A 25878-nucleotide genomic window follows, 5' to 3' on the forward strand; every position below is an offset into this window, starting at 1 on the left:
CTCCCCCTTTGTACTCCCCCCCAGGAGTAGGCCAGAACCTTCAAGATCATTTAGAAGTGTACATCCAGCAAAAGTGCACCAAACCTATTACTCTATATAACGCACAAAAGCCAGTTAACATGGTGAGGATTGGTCTAGAATGGCTTTGGAAGTTTACAGGTATGAAACAAAATACACAATCATTCAACCATTGATTGATTTAGAACTATTACAGCCTTTTATCCATGAATTTCAAAGTCTGGGAGCCTTCATATATAATTTTTTCATGTTCTGTGAAATAACTGGAGCTTGCAAATGGACCTGAACTACTACTTTTTTTCTAAATCAGAATATTTTAAAACAGTTATTATATCTTAGGTAACAAGGGAGGTTTTTATACACTGTTTTTTAAAATTTTTATATCCCTCATTTTAAGAAAAATTCCTCATTTAAAAATCTTGGTGCTACTGAGGAAAGCTGTTGTAAAAAATGAAAAAATTCTATTTGAAATAGATATCGTGTCAATAAAAACATGTTGTTGAACTGAATTAAGTTTTTTGTATAATTGCCCCAAAATAATGAGTTTGTTGCTCTGATCAGAATCCTTCAGGCTTGCATGTAAATCAGAAGTGACTTCTGTTAAAATGACACACTCATTTTACGGTACCCCAGCTGTTAAGTTGTACCTTAAAAAGAATCTGTAGAAGTAATCCTTGAAATCAGTAAAATAGTTTGGCCAAAGTTGAGATCTTCATTGCTTGTGGAATTATTGTGTTAGTATTTGACAACTTATGCTGGGTATTTGTGGCTTTTTACCATGCAAGTAAATATTGAGAGCTAACTTATGGTTTTAAATGGATGTGAAAATAACATAATATGAGGGGCATTGCACGCTCTTCATCTTTCCCCTTCAGGGTGGGTACTGTAGACCGCTATGCCTGTTACATGTGGCTGATGGAATAACTATACTGCATGTCATGGAGCGTGCAGTGCAGTAATATCAGGATGCTGCAGTCAGTTCCCTCCACACCTGTTAGGATCCTGGGACCAAACCTGCCTCTGGAGTTAGACCCTAGGCCTGCCAGTTACAGTGAGGTAACTGTAACACACCCCACTCTCAGATAAGTGGGTTTTCCAAAGTTATGCATATTTAGACTTATCTAGTGATTAAAAAGCAGATGACAGTGATGCATATTGCTTAAATTCAAGCTGTCCATAATGGATTTGCATTCCTTGCAATTGCCACTGCATATATAAATCATTCATAGTAGTGAAACCAAGGGTTAAGAAGTGGATTTCTTGCTTTTCTGAGGTCTTTTAATGGCATTTTCTCTCTCATTTACACTCTGTAGGTGAGGGAGCCACTGCCCACTTAGAATCTGGTGGTTTTATCCGAAGTGAACCAGGAGTTCCTCACCCCGACATTCAGTTCCACTTTCTCCCTTCTCAGGTTATTGATCATGGGCGGGTTGCTTCCACAATGGAAGCTTACCAGGTAAGTTGTTGAAGAACATATTCCAGTAATGTTCTGTAGTGATTAGCAAAGAGGCTTACACTCTATTATAAATATTGATAATTTGGCTATATACTGAATATATATATATAGTGTGTGTATATAGTATGTATATATATACTATATGTATATATATCAGTGTGTATATATATTCAGTATATATACTGAATATATTTGTTCAGTATAATACAAATTTGGCTATATATTTGTTCAGTATAATACAAAAGAGCTGGCTTAACCTCCTACCATTGGGGAAAAAAAACATGAGCTTGTTATTTGATATTGCTACCAAAATTATATTACTTTTTATCTCTGGGAAAATAGGCAAGTATTGAACTGCTGTTCAAGTATTTGTACTGCTGAAGTGCCATAGTGCTTATTGATTAGGATACCATTGTGCTAGATGCTGTACCAAACTAAAACAATGTGTTCCCTGTTCCGCTGCAGTTTAGACAGAGGTTTAAGCAAGAATGTATGAGGCCTCTCATTTATTCATTGGCACAAATTCAAGCCCCATTTTAGACTATAATCTTGATCCAAAAGTCTGTGCTAATGCTGGGGAACTGTCACTGAATATACATGTTTCTTATTGCTAATCTCTTTTCTTCAGTGATGATAGTAATTTGGTCTGATTGCTGATTGTATTAGAATGCTCTGCTACTGCTAAATTGGAATGGTTGTATTTAAAATTAAAAGAACAGCTGTGAGTTGATAAGGCAGGTATATTCGCTTCCCCTTATGGAATATCATATTTACAACAAATTTATATAAAATGGAAAAATGCTTAATGGCATTTTCCATTATCTCCCTTTAACATTTACATTTGCTTAGTTTGTAAAAACTGTCCAAATTGCAAAAAAAAATTAATACTGAATTTGGAAATACATCAGTGGGATTGTGTCATGAGTATAGCATGGGTGTTGCAGGTCCACGTGGGACCCATGAGGAGTACGAGTGTGGGCTGGCTAAAGCTGAAAAGTACAGACCCAAATGACCATCCTATCATTGAGCCTAACTACATGTCAACAGGTAAATGCAGCCTCTCCTTGCTCTGATGTCAGCTTATTTCCTGCCTGTTTCAGGAGCAGATTTTCATATCTACTCAACACCAGTTCAGAAGTGCTGGTTCGTGCACTGTTACTTATTTCTCATTTATAAAAGCCAGTTAGTATCAAAAGAGGCCATTGTGCAAAGCACTGTAGAAACCAAAAGGAATTCCCTGTTGGGGATGCAGTCAGGGTTCTTAGTGTTTGCTGCATTATGCTGTTCATTTCATCCCCTCCTCTGCTTGTGACGGAATGGATCTCGTTTGCTTATTTGTGCTGAGACTAGTGTCCTTGGCTAGACGGGGTATAGCGACATAAAGAGCAATTCTTCATAGCTCACCTGTTCCCTTTTGGGATTGTGCAATGTAAGTGACAGTTTTGTTCACAGTGAATGTAAATACCTGTGACTTTGAAAAATATCCTACTTTACTATGGCTTTCAGCAATAAGTGACTTTCCCTCCAGCCTTTTTTCTTTGATGATATTTTTTTCTGTTATGCATTCTGTATGTATTACTAAATTAAGCATGTACTTACAGTTTTCCTATTTTCTTTCCATACAGGAAGAGATATTTGGGAATTCCGCCAGTGTGTCAAGTTGACCAGAGAGATCTTTGCTCAGAAAGCTTTTGAAAAATTTCGCGGGCCTGAAATTCAACCAGGAAACCATGTTCAGTCTGACAAAGAAATAGATGCTTTCATAAGGCAGAAGGCTGATAGTGCTTATCATCCTTCCTGCACCTGTAAAATGGGTCAGCTTTCAGATAGCACTGCTGTAGTTGATCCCCAAACAAAAGTAATTGGCGTTGAAAACTTGAGAGTAGTAGATGCTTCAATAATGCCCAGTGTGGTCAGTGGAAATTTGAATGCCCCAACTATTATGATAGCAGAGAAAGCTGCAGATATAATTAAGGGCCTCCCATCGCTTCAGGAGAAAAATGTTCCTGTATATAAGCCCAAGACCTTGGAAACACAGAGGTAAACAAATGTTCTCATCCTTTTACATCTTTTGCTACTTAGGCTTTCATCAGCATGTTGATATCTCATACTGAACATGCCAACAAAATAAATACCATGCAAAACAACATATCCTATGAAAATAAGTATTAATTTGAACCATTCTCTTATATTAGACTACCTATTCTTTTTTTTTTTTTAATCAGTTGGCTTAAGCTGCTTATTTTAGTTAAACATGACCTTTTGTGGTACAGTTCATATTTTTTGTTGAAGAGAAGCTATTTCTAAATGACAAGACAGTTGTGCACATAAGCCAGAAATACTGTGCAATTGCATGAGGAATGGAAGAGATTAACCTGTGCTATTTTGAAAATCATGGTATGCCTTGTTATTTAAAAGAAGGATTTTAACTGCTGTGAGAGTGTTACCCAGGGTAACAGCTAGTCAGTGATCCCCACATCCTGCAAAGAATGGTTAAGTAAATGTAAGCATTTATTCAATTTCATATTTACAGGCCAAAGTAGTTCCTATCAGAATTCATAGGAGAGAGAGGAATCTGCCTGTGTTCGGAATTTGTCAAATGTGGAGTTTTTTATGAGAGGAACGCACAGTTTACAAATCCTCACTGAAAGTTAGACTTCACCATAATTAGCAGTCTTATAATTCAGAAAGAAGACATACATTGTATTTATCAGAAACTTATTTTTCAAAAAAAATGCAGAACAGGAGCTGATATTTATAAAAATATACTGGAAAACTGGAGTTTCTCCTCACATTTTTCGCAAGGAGCTTAGTAGAATTCAGTTCACAATTTAAGCTGATTTAGTTGTACTTCATCATTTAGCACAGTAAGAGGTCTGCACTTCCTATAACGTCCTTAAAGTTACTGGTCTTTACTCAAAGATGGGTGCTTGCAAAAGATATTTCTCAGCAAATATCCTGAATGGTGCCTTACTATCACTCAAACTTTATTAAAAAAAATTACAGCCAAGCTAGATCTAAAATGAAAGGTTACTCAAAATAACTGCATAAAGTCAGATATTGATGATACGGGAAGAGATCTTTTTTAAATTAGAAGGCAAGTAACTTATTCAGTGAACCAATACTATCTTTTAGTTAGGATTTAAATCTTTGCTTTACTATCTTCAGATGTGTAAAGCAAGATACATGATCTTTCATGGCTGTTTTCTGTGTCAATCTAACTTTCAGGTACCGATTTAAAAAAAAAAAACCACAAACCTAAAGAAACTGAACTCATTGAATGAAATTGAATCCATTGAATTATTTGGATTTATTAAGTATTCCAAAATAACTTCTGACTAAGCAGTTGTCAAATTATAAAGTAAAAGCTTCTGTAGCCTAAGATTGCTCAGGACTTGCGGTAAACAGAATAAACTTTTTTTCAGAAAAAATGGAATTTTACATCATTTGAGCAGATTGTAAAAAAACTTGCTGACTCAGATGTTGGCTAGAGGGACAACTGCAGATGCTTAAGCCAGATACTTCTACCTGGTGCTGCTTGCTGTAAGGCAGTGGTTGGAAGCCCTGCTGCTAACAGAGGGAAAGGACTTAGTTCATTAGAATATCTGCATAAAGACAAACAAAAATATTGAAGATGGAAGATGGTAGCAGTGAACTCTGCTCCAAAAGGAGACAGGTAAGCCCTTTCTATGTATGCGATGCATTTTTTTGGAATTAGGGGAAAAGCAAGAATATTTTAAGTCACAGGTGATTGATCAGCTGTGTTAATAAGACAATTCATCTGATGCAACCGTGCGTTTGCGGAAAGCATGAATTGTGTATGGTGTACCTTTTTATGGCAAATAATTTTTATTCAGCACCTGTGCTTTTGAGATTTTCATTTAAAGGCATTCAGTAGGTATCTTAGGGTCATTTGGAATACACAGTATTAGGATACTCGGAGTAATATATACTGGTGAGACTTACCACAGTCGTGTGCAGTTGAGAGGGGAAGCAGTTTGGAAAGACAGAATACTGAAGTTCCTGCGTTTGCAGATTTACAACATGGGTTTCCACTCCAGGCATGCATGGGGGTTGTTATGCAACCACAGAGGGTTAACTAGCCAGTCTTACATAACTTACTACTGAACACGCACAGAGCTATCCTCTGCCATTATGTCAAGCTCTAGAAGATGAGGGAACAGCAAGGTTAGATATACATGCCGAACTGCATGTGCGTCTTACATTTGGGTACACACTGCTGCATTGTGCAATCAGATAACGGGGCATTTATTCTGAAACATTGTCATCTTTTCTTGCAGTTCTAAACATACATAGACACCTTGCAGAGTCCTCCCCTTCTAAACACTTATATATTTTCATTGCTATGAACCACAGTTGCTTTAGGCCTCACTGCTATAGAACGTTGAGGCTCCTTCATGACATTCCTTTGATGCAGTGCCAAAGAAATGGCTTGGGTATTTGAAAGTTTCGTTGCCCTAGGGAAGTCTTTAGGTAGCATCAAGCTACCATTAGTTTATCCTGCATTGTATCTGGTTGCTGATACTGAATTCCTGTTAAAATTGTTCTTACTTCTAGCAGAGCCAAGTCTGCTAAGGGATACTTGGAACAGGTACAAGATATTTTAACATGCTCTGTGGAGCACTAGCCATCTGCTAGCTAAAATTAACCATCTTTTACACCTTACTGGATTGCAGAACACAGGCTGATAATTCCAGAGTTTTACTTATTTAACAAAATAATACAATGTATAATTGAGTATTATTCCCAGTTCTACCCGGATACAAATTTTTCTATAAATGCACAGATGATACTACATTATGTCTTCAAAAACAGTTAACTGTAAAAGCTGTTTGATGTAAGAATTTGGAAGTTACTAGACCTGCCAGCATGGCTTGAACCAGCAATGGTGCCGCGAGTGAGAACGCCAGCATTTCCATGGTAATAGCTTGCTGAAGATGCTTCAGACACAGTTGGAGGTCTCTGGCTGGGGACAATGAGATTGAGAAAGAAAAGTGACCAAAAATGTTTCTTTTGTACACATATTTCAGTTCAAGTTGCTTTAGTATGAGAAGTGCTTTTAAAAGCAGCAGAAAGTAGCAGTATTTGAAAAACTGCATTATATTTAATTTATGTAAGGCCACTCAAGGTTTTGTACACCAGAACTTTTGATGTTTCTGCAGCTTAAAATCCTTTCCAAGTGTCTGATTTCAATTAGTCTGCAACCAAATGAGGCAGCTATATAAACACTGGAAAACTGGAAAGTGGGCTTGGAACACGCATTTTCTATAAAATAAACATAGAAACATATTTTGAGGAATAATAAAAGAATTTATGCATTTTTTAAAAATTATAGTTAAAATGAAGTTATTGTAGAGAGAACACAAGCATATCTTATTAAAGTATTATAATTTTTAGTCTCTATTCTTCTGTCATCCAGGCTCCAGAAAAAGACACTGTTCCAATATGAATATATTTTATATATTCATTTTTTCAGTGAATTTACTTCACTGTGAAAGACTTAGCAATGTTTAATTCTTTACTAATGTTTTCTGTCATTATATACATATGTAAACAAATCTGGAAACTCATGAAATATGCCTTAATTGTTGAGATAACTTCTAGTTTTTCTGTGTTGAGTAATTACTATGATTAGCAGCATTTTAAGGGTGCCAATAACCATGCAATTCTGCACATACTGGTTACTTTTTTCCATATACTTCTGTAATAAAATTAAACAGGTATTCTATGTATCCATATATATGTTCTCCCTTAAACCAGTAGCTATATAGAACATGGTTTGTAACTAAATTTCCTTCATTATTTGTTTTTGTAAGGACTGTTTTCTCATAAAATATCGTATCTGCCCTAAAGAGTCTTTCATCAGACTATTGAAAGCTAAGGACTAACTATACTAGCAAGAAAACACAGTGAAGTCAGCCTATTGTTTTCTGTCCCCTTGGCCAAATGATTAATTAAAAAAATTGTCATTCATTCAGCTCAATCTGCCAAATTTGATGTGCTGTCAAAAGTCCATGCAGTTAAGTAACCTAACCTGGTCTGGGATTTTTTCCTTCTTTTTTTTTTTTTAATGTTCAACTTCAGTTGCTTTAAAGGTGGTTTTCAGAAGTGGGTATACCACAGTAGGTGGAACTTTGAAAACTACTCGTTATTTCACAGTGATACCAGATCCAGAAAGCTCCATTTTGGTCTCCTAAAGGTTGTTTCTGTAAGCTGGGGAAGTGTAACCAAGTGACTGCTGCTGGGTAACCTACCCAAGTGTTTCCAGGCAGACAGCATGAAAGATGTATTTTGAGGTTTTAGGGGATTTCAGACAGATTTTCCTAATTGTTCCCATAGATCTGGGCCTCAGATTTGGCCTCATATATTTGGGCCACAACAACCCCATGCAACGCTACAGGCTTGGGGAAGAGTGGCTAGAAAGCTGCCCAGCAGAGAAGGACCTGGGAGTTGGTTGACAGCCGCCTGAATATGAGTCAGCAGTGTGCCCAGGTGGCCAAGAAAGCCAATGGCATCCTGGCTTGTATGAAAAATAGCGTGGCTAGTAGGACTAGGGCAGTGATCGTGCCCCTGTACTCGGCACTGGTGAGGCTGCACCTCGAATACTGTGTTCAGTTTTGGGCCCCTCTGTGGCGTTAAGAGTTACTGTCGTGTAGGAGTCTGAGGAGTGGCTGAGGGGGGGGACCCTCCCGTTGAGTCACGAGGTTCAGACAGGACCCCCTTGCTTTCTAAACTCCTTCTCACAGAGGAGTATAGGTGCGGCTAAGTCCAGTCCTAGTCTCAGACTCGGTCAACAGTTATTTTCTAAGGACTGTATATGCAGCCATGCATCAAAGGCGGCAGCGTTAATTTAAACACGCTGCACCTCCAGTCTAGTCGTGTTGCATGAACTATCACGGCCACATTAATAAAGAGTGCAGTTTATTAGAGCAACAGATACACAGATTCTTTGGATTACCGGTGATAAATTTACTGTCTGCAAAGCATGTGCAAATACCAAGAGTATGAGTGACACTGCCGGCTACAAACGCGTTAAAGATGATAAAGCAACTTGAGAGAGATTTCTAAGTTTCCCGGGGAGGCACTTGGAATAACCAAGTGTTCAATTCTTACCCAAAGGCGTCCCGATGGGGGGGAAGAGAGGCTCAGCCCGTCGACTGATCCCAGAGGTCAGAGTGGTACGCGATGGTGTCTTCCCTAACATTCTCTTTCTCTTAAGCCATTTTATACTATCTTTCAACTTTTGGGTGGAGCTTGAGTGACTCTAGTCGTACATATTTGTTTAGGATTGGTGTAAAGTTTTCTTGCTTTGCTTTTAAAGGTATAGGCTAGGAAAAATTCAAAGCGCAGGCTCAGTGAGGGGTGGTCGCACCTTGGAGGCGGGTAGCTTTTGGGATGGAGGTGTGTTTTGGTATTATAATGATGTTATAATGAGCAAAGTTCATCAAAGGACAGCATTTTGTCAGAAACATGACTGTTGGCCCAGGATAGCAAATGTGCAGTTTACTGGTCACACACAATACCTTTGAGTTCCCATTTAATCGCAGAGCCTGGCCGCGGCGTCTTCACACTGCTCCACCCTCCGAACAGTACCTTCTTAGAGTCAGTACACCAAGCTCCCCTGGCGTCACCGACGTCTAAGGTTACAGGCCTGGGGAACTTCCATGGAATGGCCTTGCATGTCAGCTGCATTCCACCCGGGAAGCTTCTTCAATGCTGTACCTTACCTAAAAGTGTGAATATAAGTTTAATTTCTAAGTCACCTCCAGCTATTATCCCACACCCTCACTACAAGAAAGACACTGAGGTGCTGGAGCATGTCCAAAGAAGGGCAACGAAGCTGGTGGAGGGTCTAGAGCATAAGTCTGATGAGCGGCTGAGGGAACTGGAGTTGTTTACTCTGGAGAAAAGGAGGCTGAGGGGAGACCTTGCTCTCTACAACTACCTGAAAGGAGGTTGTAGCAAGGTGGGGGTCGGTCTCTTCTCCCAGGTAACAAGCGATAGGACGAGAGGAAATGGCCTCAAGTTGTGCTAGGGGAGGTTTAGACTGGATATGAGGAAATTTTACTTCACTGAAGGGGTTATCAAGCATTGGAACAGGCTGCCCAGGGAAGTGGTGGAGTCACCATCCCTGGAAGTATTTAAAAGCCGTTTGGATGAGGTGCTTATGGACAGGGTGTAGTGGTGGGTTTACGGTTGGACTTGATGATCTCAAAGGTCTTTTCCAACCTATACAATTCTGTGATCTGTATCTAGGGAAGTAACAATCCCCTAGGTAGTAGGGCAGTAATAGTACCCTTTTTCATATGAATACTCTAATCACTTTCTTTCTTTCTGGTTAACAGCAATCACTCATAAAAGACTCGCATACTGTGATAGTGTAGACTGATGACTATATTCCACACACTCCCTTCCATTCTTCAAACAGTGAAAACAGAATTTAACTTTTGGATCTTCTTGGTGAAAAACTATTAGTAAAAGGAGTCCAAAGTATAATAAAATTATTACACAGTTTTATTTTGAAGAACATTTTGCATTTGTTTTAATACAAAATGATGTAGGTCAAGAAATAATTTACAAACCTTTAAGTTCTTATCCTGGCATTTGAAGTAAGAATGATTTCAGAGGAAGTCTGTAAGCTATTCATAGGAAACTGTCATTATGTACAAAATGTTTATTGACATGTTTTAAACATCACATTTGTAAAAATGTGAACTGGATTGCTATCTAGCATATGAACTACAGGTAAAACCTGATAAGATAACTTGTTAGAACAAGTCATTGTTATCCAGTGCTAACAAAATAGACAGTAGCTTTCAGTGTTTTTTGATTTTCCTCCAAGGTCGTTTCAGCCTCAAAGTCATTTTAGGGTTTTACTGCATTGTGAACAATATCTAAGCCCTCTCTTGATTGCATAAAAATAAATCTTTGAAATAGTACACGCAGAACAACAGAAACGTAGAGGCAATAAAACAGTATACTACTTATATCAAGGTTTTTGGTTCTGTGAAGAATCACTTTATCATATTTCTTTTCTTTCCAAGCAGAGTAAGTAGTACTGAAGTAAAGCATTTTCATTTACCTGTGAAATATTTTCTGCGCAAGATGCTTCCTATCAAAGTAGGGTATGTCGGTAATATACTTTGTCAAAACTAATTGTCTCATGACCAGTAATACCCTGGCATGAACTTGCCAATTTTTAAATTATTTTAATATTTATTTTTAGTATGGGATTAATAAAAAAATAAAATTAGAGCTTATTTTTTCAATCAAAAAAGTTAAAATAACTTTAAATCTTTTACCTTTCCAAGTATAAGACTGTAAATAGTCAACTGTGCATCCCTTATGCAGAGAGATTCGACTCAATTATTTAAAAAAAAAAAAAAAATCTGTTCTTTTGCCAAGTTCAAACTTGACGCTTTATCCCAAAAAGAGATTTACACTGAGAGGTGGCTCTATTTAAATATTTATGCTATAGATCTATATATTCCAAGTAAAAATACTTCTATCTAGAATTCTGTGGAGAGTTACAATAATTAGGGTCCATAAATATTGCTGCAGTTCAATTACGGTACAATAATTACAAAATATAGAACATCTCTTTACAAATACAAATCATTGTATATTACAATTAATTTACAATAATTTCTACTATATAATTTTTAGCAAACTATCTTATCTAATTCTACTATAACCTGGTTGCAAGTGCATTAGTAAGAATGCAATTATTCCAGTATATTTTGCCCTTAACGTGATAGTCATAAAACAGACTATCTGAATGATATTTTCCTATGTAAACTGGTGTTACATATGACAGATTATTCTTTACATAACTTATTTTTCCAACGATCTCTAACAGGTAGAGCATGACAAACTGTATTTTAGAAGAGCCTTAAGAAAATAAATCAGGAGGCAAGTTTGAAAACAATGTTAGAATGGATATGCAACAGGTAGCTGATATGCTATTGAGTACTGAGGTAATGACATTATTGGTTGTCATCACTCATCTCATGTTGCTGTTTCCCACGCAATTTTGTGCCGGACTTACACAGACATTTTCACTGACAAAATCCTGCTCTACTATGAAGGACAGCAGCACAAGGTTGAAAGACAGGCAAGATATTACACCTCAGAATCCCGCTCTAGCCCTCAGAAAAGTGATTGTCACAATCTGCTTGGTTTTAAAATAACCATATTCCTACAGAAGAACTGAAGATTCTGTGGGAGGAGACTTGATGCACTGCAGCTCTGATCACATTTCGGCAACCTGGAGATAATCAATGTATTAGTTATGGCTTCCTTGAGGTGTGACATCGCTTGTACAAAACTTGATTGGTTATTCGCTCCAGCTAGTGCCTAGCATCTTTAAACTATGAGGCACTTTTTCTGTTATTAGAATCATTTTCCTTGCTAAATACTATAAGCTTGTAATGCATATCATTTCATCAGCTAAGTCTTCTTCATATTGTCCCGTTTCTGGTTCTTCATCACTGTAGCCAGGACCAAAATCTTGAAGTTCATAATCTTGTCTGTTTAAAATGGGAAACATATCCCCATTGGTCCCATTGCTGATATTTCCATTGAGAAGATTACTTGCTGCACTTTCCATCTCATCAATAGTCAAGTCACATGCATCAGCAATCTCATGTTTTGTAGCTGAAACAAATTTAGGGTCCTTTGCATACCTTCCTAGGCCTTCAGATATAAGTACCTGGCAGATGGAGGGGAGAGAATGAGATATACAGTGGAAATACAGAAGAACAGAGAGGTCATAAAAACGTTTCTCATTTGTGGAAAACACTAGAAACCCCATGCTGAATCGCTACAGCAACCCACAGCAAAACTGCATGTGTAAAGAACAATCAAATCAAATCAAATCAACAATCAAATGGCTCCAGACCACACTGTGTCAGTTATGTGATAAAGTAACTGATAATGCAATACGTCTGACTTTTCTCTTTAGAAATTCGGGAGTAGTCTTTGATAAACATCAATCATCAGGCTGATATACTAAAGACAACAGTTAATATATCGCAGATGGTGCAATGAGAACAACAGCCTGAAACACAGAATCCTAGATATGTTCTCGGTACTTTAGAGTACATGGAAGAAAGATTCTGAAGTCCCATTTGTAAATAAAATTTAACAAAGTATATTGTTTAGCTCATAGCAATGGAAAGGAAGTGATAGATGGAAGCAAGAACAGTAATTATGATTCAGAAATGCTATATACTCTTTACCTTCAAATCTTCTTTTAATGTAAAAGGGAATTCTTAACATTCTTTAGTACACCTACAAATCAATCCTTGTAGTTCTTATTCACCTCTGCATTTAGTACACTGATTCATAGAGCTCTTGTTCTTTTATTCAGATTACTGCAAAAATGGTGATGTATTTCTATAGGAACAACAGAGAGAGCAGGCAAATGCATCATCTCTTCCCTATCAGCCATTGTGGAAGGACACTTCATAACTGATCCTCATCTAGAAAACTTAAATTTCAAATCTCTTTGAAATCTCTCCAGTTCTCTGACACACTGATGTTATGAATTGGTTTCAGTAGAAATCCTTCACTACATGACAACTACGAATAAGTTCCCCTGTCATTACCTAAAAACAGTTTTGGGCTTTGAAACTGAAAATACCACATTTTCAGAGTGATAGTGTAGACTGATACGCTTGTTAAAGTTAACACAAGAACTGAACAGAGACACTCGTGGCTACTTCAGAGGTTTCTGTAATACTTACCGCTTCTACCAAACTGTCTGCACTCCTCTGTTTGTCACTATGTTTATGCCTAAAGTCATTAGGTACAGTTAAATTGGCTGGTGTAAATGTTCGGTAGGAAATATCAGGGTCATCTGTGTACCAAGAGCTCCTATGCAAGGAAGGCAGGCTACCATTCATATGTTCTGTAGATTCAGCCCTATCAACTTGGATTAGAGGTGTGTAATATGGAGCACGGTCCCTGTTGGGAGGGGTTGCAGGTGGAGTAGCCCAGGAACGTGTTGAACGACTTGGTGAATGTTTATGAGCTTTGCTGGAATCCAGACCTGCAACAGCCATGACCTGGTAAGGGGAAGAATTTTAGAAGTTAGTGATTTCAAATGCTCAGTCATACTAACTTCTCACTTCAGCAGTCAGTTCAAACCAACTGTTCAGGCAGCAGCTATGCAAAGTTAACATTTTCTGATGTTTAATAGTCATGTAAAGGAGGAACAGGACTGAAATCGGTAAATTGACAGGATACGATGGTATTTTTTCTATTATTACTCGGATCACAAAATCTTGGTAGTAGTGTTAATGAAGAAAAATAATTGCTTATGCAATATGTTAAACAAAGAAAGCAAAGTGTAGAAACATTCCTTCTGTCCTGTAGGGACAGGACAGAAAGCTGTCAGCATTTTCCAAGCATTCTGGATGGTGTCTCTAGGCAATGGAAATTGCCGTCTTCTCAGGGCCGTGTCAGAGCTGGGCACTGAGCCTCAGAAGATGTGTATGTTGTACTTGCAAGCTCTCACAAATGGAGCCGAGTAACTGCATAGGCAAAGATTAATAGACAGTTGCTGTATTATGCAGTCGGGGTCAAAATTCCTTAGGGCATCCCAACTCTTGGTGGACACTTAGAGAGTCATAGGGGCAAACTACTCAATTTCAATGTTTTGTAGAAGGTCAGCCTTTGAGAAGCCTCGTGTCTACAAGCCTACACTTGGCCTAGAAGTCGTGCGCAGGCAAACTACATAATACACTAGTACTGTTTCAAACAACAATGAAAGTCAGAGGTACAATATAGAAGCTGGAAAAACGTAGTTCATTATTAGTTAAATAAGATTTCGTGGTTACCTGCTGTTGCATTAAGTGAAGTGGTAAAGCAGTGCGATGGTGGAAATTAGGAGAGCACGGTATGTCATCTTGACTACTTTGTCGGCGGAGGCATTCAAAGTTAAAGGAGGATCGTCTGTTTGCTACAGGGAGACCATAATTCATTAGGAAAATAAAATACTTTTCGTCAAAGTCTATTATTTCCAGAATTCCAGTGTGAGTCAACTATCGCACAAATCAAAACATATCCCCAAATAAGAAATAAGTTGTGCTAACAGAAGCAAGCAGCTGGTTATAAGACAAAGGATAGATTCATCATATGAGCAAATGCAGTCCTAGGTAGAAACCACGAGCAGCCTAACACGACAGAATTTCAAGCAGCTATGTTTCACAAAGCAAGCTTGTGTTACGCAGTAGACTGGTTCAGACACTGAACTTCAGAGTTTTGCTGTAAATGCTGTGAATAGTTACAAAGAATAGTTTCTTCTTTCTTCCCCATGGTTTTAAACTCTTCATTGTAATGAACCAGACTTCTCAAAGGAAATACCAAATCCCCAGTTCCTTGGAAGCAATGTGTAATATAAAAACCATATGCAAGTCAAAGACTCATGTTATCAATTCCTGATGTTTATTCTGTTACTTATGACAATGATAAGCCATGGTCTCTGCTCTTATGTATGCTGTTACTTTTCGTGCAAATGCTGTAAAGGAAAAAGTAGAAACCTAAACTGGATCGAGATGTTTGGCTGATGTGGAAACGTTTCAGCTGGTCTTGGTGAAAGCCTAGGGAATGATGGGAAGCAGCACATGGGTATCATTCCTCTGTGTTAGCTTCAGTGTGAAGAAAACGTGGGTGCTGAACCGCAACTGGAATCCAGATGCATCGTCACAGCTGTGAGCATCGTAGTGGAAAACTGGAAAGAGCCTGACTGTACAAAGCACTGACACAAAATTGTGCTCTCTCTCAACTTACTGAAACTATTCTTGATATCTTTTTTTTCCCAACACCAAGAATTTTGTGAACACTATTGAAGACTTAAGTGCCATAGACTTAGGATTCCTCATAGTTATCACGAGGCACTTAACTCTCGATAATAACAAGGTTCCTTAAAGAGCCATTGGACGAAAATAGGCACCTCCAGGAGGTGAATCAGTCCACTTAATGCAAACTTTTTGTCTCTTTCCATCGTCGCTATGGTAAATCCAAATACAGGAATGTACACCTTAGCTCCTGATCCTAACAAATGCTAAATGTCCCAATACCAAAATGGACAAAAAACAAACCAAAAAGTCCCCTCATCCAAAACAAGACACTGCTTTGCACATGCTTATCCCCAGGACAGTCTCTGAAAGAACATATTAATCATTTCCCAGTGCACTTCTGGAAGTTGCTCAAATACTGTGGTGATGAGTTTGGTATAAAGACTTCTAGAAAGCCTGACACAGAGCTCAGTTTACTAACTTGGCTCAGTACTCCGCCAAGGCACTGTATGTTGCATTAACTTGGACTGAATCCAGATGCTAGCAGGAACTGTTTAGTGCAATGTTGCAGGTTCTTTTTTTTCTTTCTTTCTCTTTTTTCTTTCTCTACGTGAGAACATCAAGGCTTCCTCCCCAGGCCAAACAGCCCGTAGACTAGTTACAAATAATAGGTTTGAGCTTCTTTTAAAATCTGCTGAGATACTGAGCCTCTAAAATTTCTCAGCTGTGTTCTTGAACGTTAAATACATGGTTATGACAGGCCTGACTGTGCTCTTGTGACATTATACTGCTGTAAGTCAAAGGACTTTACTTCCTACATTACCCTTACTTACGCAACTTAGATCAGAACTAGGTCCTCTTATCCTAGGATATCAAATACCCTCTTATCTAGTACATTTATCTAGTCTCTTGTACGTGAGATTAAAAGCATAAGCTTCCTCTAAAGAAACATGTGCTTAATACTGTCATCAAAACTTTTATCAGCAAAGTTAAATGAAGCCCAAAGGCTACAGTCACAGGAAGCCTTCAACCCTCGCGTCTCAACACTTCTATGGGAAGACCCCAGAGGATTTTTATAAGAAGGTTGTTCTGCAATGTATGGAAAGGATATATAAAGCATCCATCTCTCTCTTTGGCTTAAAATTCCTCTGCTATCAGAAAAGCTTGTAGAAAGATGTACAGGAGTCTCCTTTCACAGTCTCCCCTTTGTCTGACGTCTTTTCCTTCTGCTACTGGAAGACAGCTATCAGCTTTCTGTACACCTCACTATCGTTCATCTGAGTTATTTACCCTCTATAGTGCAAGACTCGTATTCTTTCTGCTTCTTCCATCTGTGCTCCTTAAGGTCAGAAAGCCAAATAGCAGAGAGCATTACTAGTCTTGTCATAAGGAGCCGAGTGCCAAAAGTGAGGATCCAGCACTGACAGTGTTGCTGAAGAATGTTTCCTTTATTATATAATAATACGTTTTGCTGCTGCCCTTCACTACAGCTCTCTGTAGCTTTAAACAGTCTGAGACTGTACTTCAGGCATTGTAGAATGATCCCACAACACTTGTCTCTGAAACACTTTTTATTTTAAATCTATACCTGCCTTTTCTTTAGGGTGCCTGAGACAGGAAAGGACCGAAACCCATTTTCCTACCCACAGGGTCCTTCCTTACAGTCATACTTCCATAGATAAATGGACTGTGACTCTGGCTGCTAGCATCATCATAATGAAAGACAACTCTGGTTTTGCTAGAAAGCCAATCCACCTTAGAACAGACAAAACGTGGAGACTCTTCTAGAAACGATCCTGCACTGTCTCATCTGGATGACACTGGTTAGGTGGCATCATCCAAAGACATATGTAACTGTGGGGGTGTGCTCCCCCCCCCCCCGCTCCCTGCACAAGCAGTAACCATCAGTGGGAGTCATCCTGATAGCTGCATCCAGCTTATGCTGGCCCTTGAGGACGAATGGTAACAAAGTAGCCAAGGGCTGCCTGAAGCAGGGACCTAAACCTCTTGCTGTTATGCAAATATGACCATAAGTCAATCATCTTACTCCTTAAATAGTGGACAGCCCAGGGCCCTTTGAGCACTCCTGCACGGCAGCGGGCTGCACGCCAGGATCTCCCCTTGAGCAGGGACGCCTCTCAAGGTTACTCCTCGAAGATGAGAGATTCCTTGCCGCAACAGATCCTCGGTAAGTGACTAATAGCATGCTAAGCTTTGAAAGCTTAGCTAAGTGATATAAAGGATTGATTGCACATATATAATCCTTTAGACATAAACCGTTGACCAAGTCTGGGACTAGGACTGGATCTAGCCGCACCTAAACTCCTCTCTGAGAAGGAGTTTAGAAAGCAAGGGGATCCTTTCCGAACCTCATGACTCAATGGGAGGGTCTCCCTGACAGTTTTGCCTGACCCTGTCCTCTATGCAGTAAATAATCAAGTGTGCCTCGCCATCGAATCTTGTTAAAACACTGTCGCATTGAACTTTGTTAACTCCCTATTCTGTATCGATAAACTATATTTTTACTTCTCTCTTACAAGTGAAGTGCACTCTCACTCCATCCGCGACAGTAACAGACCTGGCTGTGCTGACCACACCATGCCTAAGAGTACCCTAAGGGACACTATGGGGTTGCATGGAGCTAAGTGTTGTTTTCTTGTGCATCAACTCAGTCTCTTTATTTTTGCCTTGGAAAGCGGTTTATTTTACACTTCACAACCTCAGGTGCTTCCTCCGGTGAGTGTCAGAGGTCAAAGACCAAAATCCAAGAGCTTTGAGTCTGTGCCTAGTTTCACCAGAGGATTAGCACAGCTAATCTCTGCAGTATGGCCTGGAACATACAAAAACAACATTACAAGATAAGAAGCACGAGAGCTTTTAGAAATGCAGATAAAGCAATATTTTGCTTGAGATAAGGGGAAACCAAGGGAAAGATCTAAGGAGGAGAATAAATGAAAATTAAAAAAACAGGTAAAAAAATCAGTTGACAATACTAATTCAATCTATAAATTGAAACATTTTGTCCCTCAGAAGAAACACAGAATATTAAGCATTGTTCCTGTGATGGTAGAATGGAGTACCAATGTGAATCTGAAATAAGATGCTTAGCCCAGGATAACACCTTTATTTTTCACAGGGATTTGAGAAACTTACATTAAAAAGCTAAAGGCACTTCAAAAGTAAGGAAAAAAAACCCCAAACCAAAGCACCATTAAGCTCACTCTTGGTTCTTTTTTCCCTGAAAATTATCCTACTTCAGACTCTAGCGTTTACTAAAACAGTACGAGGTAAAGATGTAAATGGAACTGATTACAAAGTTGTTAAGCAGCATGTCTTAAGAGACAGGGGAAGTGCCAGCAGGTGAGTCACTAGAGAGACCATGGCACTGACTCAGGGCAACATTGCACATCTGTAGGTGTGAATGAAGGGCACACAGGTTGAAACCCTCTGATCAAAGTGTTAAAGCAAACTACTGCTGCATTCTACCTTGCTCTTTCTTAATTTTTTAAAAATATAAATAAATATGAATACATTTATTTTTGTATTATTGGATGAGTGAGGCAAGAGATATTAGAAAGACTGACTTGTAAGCTAGGATCCATAGATTCTCTGAGCAATCTCTCAGGATGGATAGATATTTCTGCCATAACACAATAATCCACTAGCAACAGTAATCAAGAAATGTCATGTTTGAAATCCAAGTTAAAAAGAAGCCTTTTTAAACTGGAACATGTCTGAATGTGTTTAAATAATTCTGGATTTGCAAACCAATTGTTCTTAATGCACTTACGTGTTGGTGTTGGAGGTAGCAGCCGTCTCCTAGGAGATCTTTTTGTATCATAACAGATCTGTGAATCATCTTCCTCAAAAAACCCATGTGGGTGATGGTAACCTTTTGGTCTCTCAAAATCTGAGTCATGGCAGTGATATCTACAGTGGTAATCATATATATGCCTGCGTTTAAAATACGATAAAGAAAATGTTATTTCAGTCAGTTTCTGTAAATTGATCTATTAGATTTCTTCTAGAAGATTTTCAAATCTACTCTTTCTCCACCGAGATAACCGAACATTCCATTATATAATTACCTGACTCAATTTTAAAGTCCAGTTTCTGTATGCAAACTGATTTTGAGATAGCGAACATACATTTTTGTACGAGTATAGTTACATAGTAAGTTCTCACGTGAAATTTTTATCAAATTATATTTTCAATTAAGTTATTCTTACCAGTACAGGCTAAAATGTAGAACCTCAGTTGTACATTGCTTAAAAAAAACCCCAACTCTTCTACTCCTGCCGTGCTCTCTTGTGAAGCCTGGGTAACGTGTGGAGCACAGAAACTCAGAGAATGAAATTAAGCCTTTTACATTCTGGGTACTTCTCTTGTCGAAAATCAGATCTTGTAAGGGTGTTATTTGACTGTAATTATCACATCAAAAAATCAGTGACCTGAGAATTCTGTCAAATTTAGCTTTCATGCAAATCTTAGCTTTTGTGCAAACCAACAAGATGCAGATTAGGGTGCCAATCTTGCCAGAATTCAGATGGCAAAGAAAGGCAGTATAGGAGGAGGAAGAGAATTAAGCATGTCTGGCACTTGTGCACGTGCACTTATGGATATAAGATAAAAATGGCAATAAATTCCTCTACTTCTGGGCTGGACTTCAAAATAAAGTGGAGGATATTTTTGGTAAGTTATTGAATTTATTCAGCAGAAGGGAAACATAGCTATTCTAAGGAAGATGAACACAAGCTATTCAAGATATTGTAAATGCATATGTCTTTCATGTCATAATGAGAAGGTGAATATTATGGAATTAAAAAAAACACAAGATATTTGGGAAGAAGGTGCATTTAATTTTTTTTAAATAGGAAGCCTTTCAGTATTACCAGATATAGGTTCTGTTCCATGGCAGGTTGATACTCAGAAAACACTGGAACAATCTCACATTTTAAAGATTAAATCAGGGATATCAGGACTTCCTCCCAAAGCAGCACCCAATTATTGCCTGAACAACTGGAAACCTATTATTTATGTACAGGAGTGGTCCCAATGCAAAGTTAGGACCTGCTGTGTTGCTGAAGCCATCACTGCCTGAAGCCGACGGCACAGTGCTCAAATCAAACTAACATGGTAATGCTCAAAGCCGAACTAACTTGGGAACCACTGTTCTAAAGTCAGAAAAACCCACCCCGGGCCATTTCTGAAGAAACTGTGTGCAATGAAGTTTCAGAGAAAAGCTTAATTTTAGCAAAATTAAATCAAGGTCTTTTCTTCTTAAATCTGAAATTAACATATTGAATGCAAAGATCATGGGAGTTAAATACACAGGATCAGGCAAGAGTTGTTAAAAAACACTACTGGGCCTTGGAAAAACCCTACTGGACAGAAATACTATAATTAACTCGGATACTCTTCTAGATTTTGGTCGGAGAAAACAGAAGTGAGTTAGAAAACTGAGAGGGAACAGGTTACAAAACTAGAACTCTACAGTTACAGTAGGGAACTTCAGATTAATACAGATTGGACATTATGCAGTAATACAAATTTGTAAGAAATGCTAGTTGTTGACTAAAATTCAATTGATGGGGCATTTCCATAAAGCTTATGAATAAAACTTAAAACCCATCTATTTCAAACATAGAAAGGCCAGGACAACTATGACAGTGTTAAGTGTTTGTACTAAGGGGACAAAAAATGGTGCCAAGAGGAGGATTTTTAATAAAGAGGTATAATGAGAATTTTCAAAAGGAAGTCATCCAATTCCTTATTGGTCCAGCTAGTACTACCTTATGATCTCAGTCCATAGTTTACCAGTTTCGCCTTTCTTTTTAAGTTAAATTAAAAGAAGAAAACCATTCCTAGAAGTTCCTTTATCTGAACTTGAATCTTCTTCCACTGTATGTGAAATTTTATTTATAAATGAAAACATTTCTTTGGTTATGCACTATCTAGTTTATACTCAGTTCAAAGGAACTTTGCTTTCCTTTGAATTTGGTACAGAAGTTTTGCTGGAGTCAGCACATGATGCCAAATACAAAAGATCTTTGGTACACACACTATTCCTATACACCATTTCACTTGCCAGCAGTTGTGGAGTATTAACTTCTTTAGAGAATTTTCAGTGTAAGTGTGCTTAGTGAAGCCTTTACAGATATGTACCTAATTTATTGACATATTTTTCCCTCTTTAACAAATATCCTCACCTGCTTCCTGACAACATACTGTCTTCCTCATAATATTCTTCTCCACTAAAATATTCCTGCTCTCCCAAATAACGATCATCATTGCAATAGTCTTGAACTTCACGTTCTTCGCGGCAAATAGTAGGTCGACGCCCATCACCAGAGTCAGATCTGTAAGTAGCAAACAAATACTTATATTTTTTTATATCTTATTTATATAAATAATATATTGCATATTTTATACACAGTTCTTTTAATGTGCTTCCAAAAAAAAAAAAAGATAAGCATTAACAACTCTTTTGTAGTCAGAATGTGGTGTTATAGTAAATTGCGTAGAACTGCAGGTTCAGAACATGACTATTTTATCTGTTTCTTAAAGATGACCTCCCGTTGTTTCCTTATGATACAAATAGAAAAATAATTAATATGGGGATGCTCAGTGAAGTGAAATACATTTAAGACATTTTTACAAAATATAAATTCAGAGTACTTTGAAGAAACACAGCTTCTCTCAAATGTCTGAAGTTTGACAAATGGCTAAAATAGTAAGCAGCACTCACTGAGGTATTCCAAGAAAAATCTGAAACGGATGTGCAAATCTAGACATTAAAAACTAGCAATGAATGTACATTTAGCAATGCACTTCAAACACCACAATATATCCTGTTTTTAAAAGCTGTCTTAGAAAATATTCAGACATAAGACCAGGAAAGATTTTGGGTCCCCTATAAATGGAGCTGTACACATTAATATTTACCAAAGCTAAACTCAGTGTTTTTTCCAGTCTTTGCAAGTCAATTTTAAACAAGGGCTGCCATCAGGTGTGATCTTTTGCCTGTTGAAAACTGCACAAACATGCCTGGACTTTTAAAAGGGCTTGAATAATTTTGAACTTTACCAGAAATTTATTCTTTTAGAACAGGCAGTGGACAATTTGACTTAGAAATTGTCACTTAAGTTATTCAGCATATGCATTGTCATAATTTCGAAAATCGAAGAGAAAGAGAAAAAAAAAAAAGAGAAAGAAAACAAAAAACTACTTTGTCCTCTTCCATTATGTCAGAACAATATCAACTCACCTAATATATGTTTCATAGTAGCGGGTTCTACCCAGGTAAGCCATGAAAATAAGGAGAAAGGTATTTTAAAATCAGGTAGTTTAGAGAAGTTCATTGGTGATTACAATGTCTGTGCTGTAACTAATAATTTCACTTTAAAGAAAAATACTACTTTCAAACCTTATTAAAGTTGTATGACATTTCCCATACATCAGAGCTATATTTTAAATACATTTCATACATCAGTAGGCCACAGAAATGAAGCTAAATATACAAGTTAGTTTCATGTAGCATAAGTTTTCTTATAGTGTATTTATAATACATAGATTTATTTAAAAGAAAATACATATTTGTAAGTTTACCTCCTACTGCTTGGCCTTCTACGCTTGTCATGATCAGTTCTGGAGTATGAATGGTAACCGTTTTCAGATCTATGCTCATGATTTCCAAAACTTGTGTGTTTTCCATGAGCAACTTTAGACACGTTGGCATTATTGAGATTGGCATTTGTTGAGTTTGGAACTTGCTTTCCTACTGAGTTATGATTATGATGATTGTGGTATACAGAATTTCCTGCCTGAGGATATATATTTTTCTCTGTATCACTTGCAGATGGAATTGAAGGCCGCTGAACATGTAAGGGACGGTGTGTTGTGTTGATCTGTTGAAACGAATCTCGTCTGTCACTGCTAATATGGTTTATATGGTTGCCAAAGAGGGCACCGTTCCTCTGTTTTAGGGGAAGAGATAGAAAAAAATACATCAGATACCTTAACAGAACATATTTTTGACAGTGATAACTTACTTTTCTCCTACATGCATACAAAAGTAGCAATTCAAATAATCTGTGATTTTTCTTTCTAATTTTATGATGCTTCAGATGGGATCTCCTGAAGTGATAGAGGTGTGACTGTGATAATGACAATATTTGTGTTTCAGAGTCAAATCAACATTATGCTGTGATCATTATTCTTTTTCCATACAACTAAATATGACATCCAGCTTTCTCCACATTTTATTATGCAGGAGAAACCTAGATTCCCATACACAAACATGCACCAACTTCCTCATAAAGGGACGTGTCTGCTTAATTTTTGAGAACACTTTGGTGGAATTCTCTCCTATTCTCCCAGAGCATCAGTTTGCAACAGGCGTCACTCGGACAGGATGGAGTGCCATGCAACAGCTTGCAAGCATATCTCAAGTAGGTAGCATTAAGCTTCAGTGCTTCCATTCTTTCTTCTTGCAGAGGTAGTAACTCTTCATCAGCCCTGAAGAGTGTAATGGATGGTGAAAGAGAGAATGAAGTGCTAAGTTATGACTATGACATGCAGCTCTCTTTTACATCTGACCCAGATTATGTAGCCTCCCTGTCTAGCCAGCTGTGGGTCTTGGATGACAGCAGTCTGTCTTGAAGCTCAGTCTAGGGAAGACAGGAGGTAATGATGGTTGGCAGAGAAATGCATCTTACTGATGGTAGCTGTGGCACTGTCTCCAGTGCCACATCCTCCTTTTTTGCAAAGGACAATAGCAAGCAATGGGGCTTCTGACATAATTACTGCAGAAGCATGCTTTTACATCTGCTTCTTCTCAAATGCTTGTGAAAAATTAAGTTTTCTTGCTGGCCAACAAATGGTTTGCAGATTGCTCCTGATTATAAAACCAACTTTACATGTTCACTGTTAGACTGAATATCTATAGCGTAAAAGAGGAAAACTAATCTTTTTTTTCTGATTGGTTCTTATTGATATCCCTCACAGGAAACTGGAAATGGCACTTATATTTAGTTGACTTCTGTGTAATTCCAGGCATTAATTTTAAAATACGCAGCTCTGTGTCTGTTGTGGTTTGGCTGCATAAAATTTCATTCTCATCCTCCTGTCTACCACTGCAGAAGTCAAGACATTTATAGTTTAACCTTGCCACTATCAAAATTTGAGATGACAAGGTTCATACCTTTTCTTAGGATTTGCTTAAGAAAAAAATAAGAATTAATGAGAAATAATTAGGGGCAGGAGAACTAACTGCAGAATCACCCTGCAGGAACTGCTTCCTAAATTTATGTTGAGATGCAAGTGTCCTGGTAATACCATTTTAATAGATATATATAAAATATACTTATTTATAAAATATTTCTATTGTTCTGGTTTGAGGGGGGTTAATTATTATTGTTATTATTATTCCATATTCAGGGATAAGCTCATTCTTTAATCTCGTATTATATGATAAAACGATTCACATAGCTGTGTTCTGACATTACTTTATAAACATCTTCCTCCTCCTCTGGATTGTTTTCCTCTGGTTCATCATCTTGCAAGTCACAGGATATAGCTCGGCGTATTTCAGGGCCAATATCATGAAGTGTCCTTAGTCCTGCCTAAATCAATGACAATATCATAATACATTAGGAATGCAAATTATTTTTCGTTCTTTAATTACAGGCGTATAAATTTAGTTTAAAGGACAGTTAACAAGTTTTTGTATCCTGACATCCACAGAGGATGCATCCTACTATATGTCTCTTTACTGTTATTAATAAAAGGCTTATATTCCAGTACAACCCTGTTGAGGTGATCATGTCTTTGTTATCACAGTGTAGATCCTGACTAAAAGGACCACTGATGTTTATGGAACCCTATGGAAATAAAATTCATCTTATAATAAATTATAAATAATCAGCAAGAACTATAATAAAATGCATTTCAATGAGATGTATATTTAATGTTAGACACATGTTTGCAGCCTGTATCCACAAAGGAAACGCAAGGAGATCTTTGCTATAGCAACAGCAGTTTCAGCAGAGCTCAGATGGAAAAGAAAGCAGTGAAATAATTCCAGCTCATCTGCACTGCACTGTGATATGCAGATATTTGATTTAAAGCTTTAGTTTAGGACACAAAACCATCTAGCTACAGTAACATGGACCTCAGCGTATATCAGTTCATCTTCCTCTCAAGCCTTCTACCACAAGCAACCTTTAGGAAAAGGGATAATGCTGAAACTGACAAGGACAGACCTGTACATTAGAGACAAAACAGACATCATACTCAGGGCCAAGAAGTCAGTGCTTTTGTATAGGCCTTACTTCAAAAAGGAGATATTTTTCCTGTTTTAACTCTGGCTGTCATGGTCTGAAGCAAAAAACGCAATCTTGCTCTTCCCATCTCTTTTTTTAATCTCCTCAGGTTCAGAAGAAATCAAAGATTTGTTTGCTTAGCCCTTTACTAACACTACACTTACACTACTAATGATCATGCACAGCACTTGGCTCAATTCTTGATTATGATCTAAAAGCCTAATTTATTATTTTTCTGCATTTTTTTATGCAGACGGGG

General features: G+C 37.8%; 2 protein-coding genes across 7 annotated transcripts in view; one reads left to right on the plus strand and one right to left on the minus strand.

The window, feature by feature from the left end:
* Window positions 1-21642, plus strand: part of CHDH (choline dehydrogenase) — a 33290-nt gene extending 11648 nt beyond the window's left edge. For 2 of the 6 annotated variants that reach the window (XM_072875923.1, XM_072875922.1), the window contains exons 6-10: window positions 25-159; window positions 1332-1474; window positions 2419-2521; window positions 3100-3514; window positions 4900-7358. In XM_072875923.1, the coding sequence (XP_072732024.1) occupies window positions 25-159; window positions 1332-1474; window positions 2419-2521; window positions 3100-3514; window positions 4900-4936 (833 nt within the window). In that variant the 3' untranslated portion in view covers window positions 4937-7358. The other 4 variants (XM_072875928.1, XM_072875925.1, XM_072875924.1 and 1 more) reach the window with 3 other exon arrangements.
* CACNA1D (calcium voltage-gated channel subunit alpha1 D) overlaps window positions 11913-25878 on the minus strand; it is a 192838-nt gene continuing 178872 nt past the window's right edge. The window contains exons 42-49 of the mRNA XM_072875921.1: window positions 24804-24920; window positions 22906-23273; window positions 22565-22591; window positions 21507-21656; window positions 19088-19251; window positions 14338-14459; window positions 13243-13563; window positions 11913-12206 (exon numbers count right to left, since the gene is read on the minus strand). Coding sequence (XP_072732022.1) covers window positions 11913-12206; window positions 13243-13563; window positions 14338-14459; window positions 19088-19251; window positions 21507-21656; window positions 22565-22591; window positions 22906-23273; window positions 24804-24920 — 1563 coding nt within the window. The remainder of the gene's footprint in view (window positions 12207-13242; window positions 13564-14337; window positions 14460-19087; window positions 19252-21506; window positions 21657-22564; window positions 22592-22905; window positions 23274-24803; window positions 24921-25878) is intronic.

Source organism: Ciconia boyciana, chromosome 11 (assembly GCF_034638445.1).
Source record: "Ciconia boyciana chromosome 11, ASM3463844v1, whole genome shotgun sequence".
Taxonomy (NCBI): domain Eukaryota; kingdom Metazoa; phylum Chordata; class Aves; order Ciconiiformes; family Ciconiidae; genus Ciconia; species Ciconia boyciana.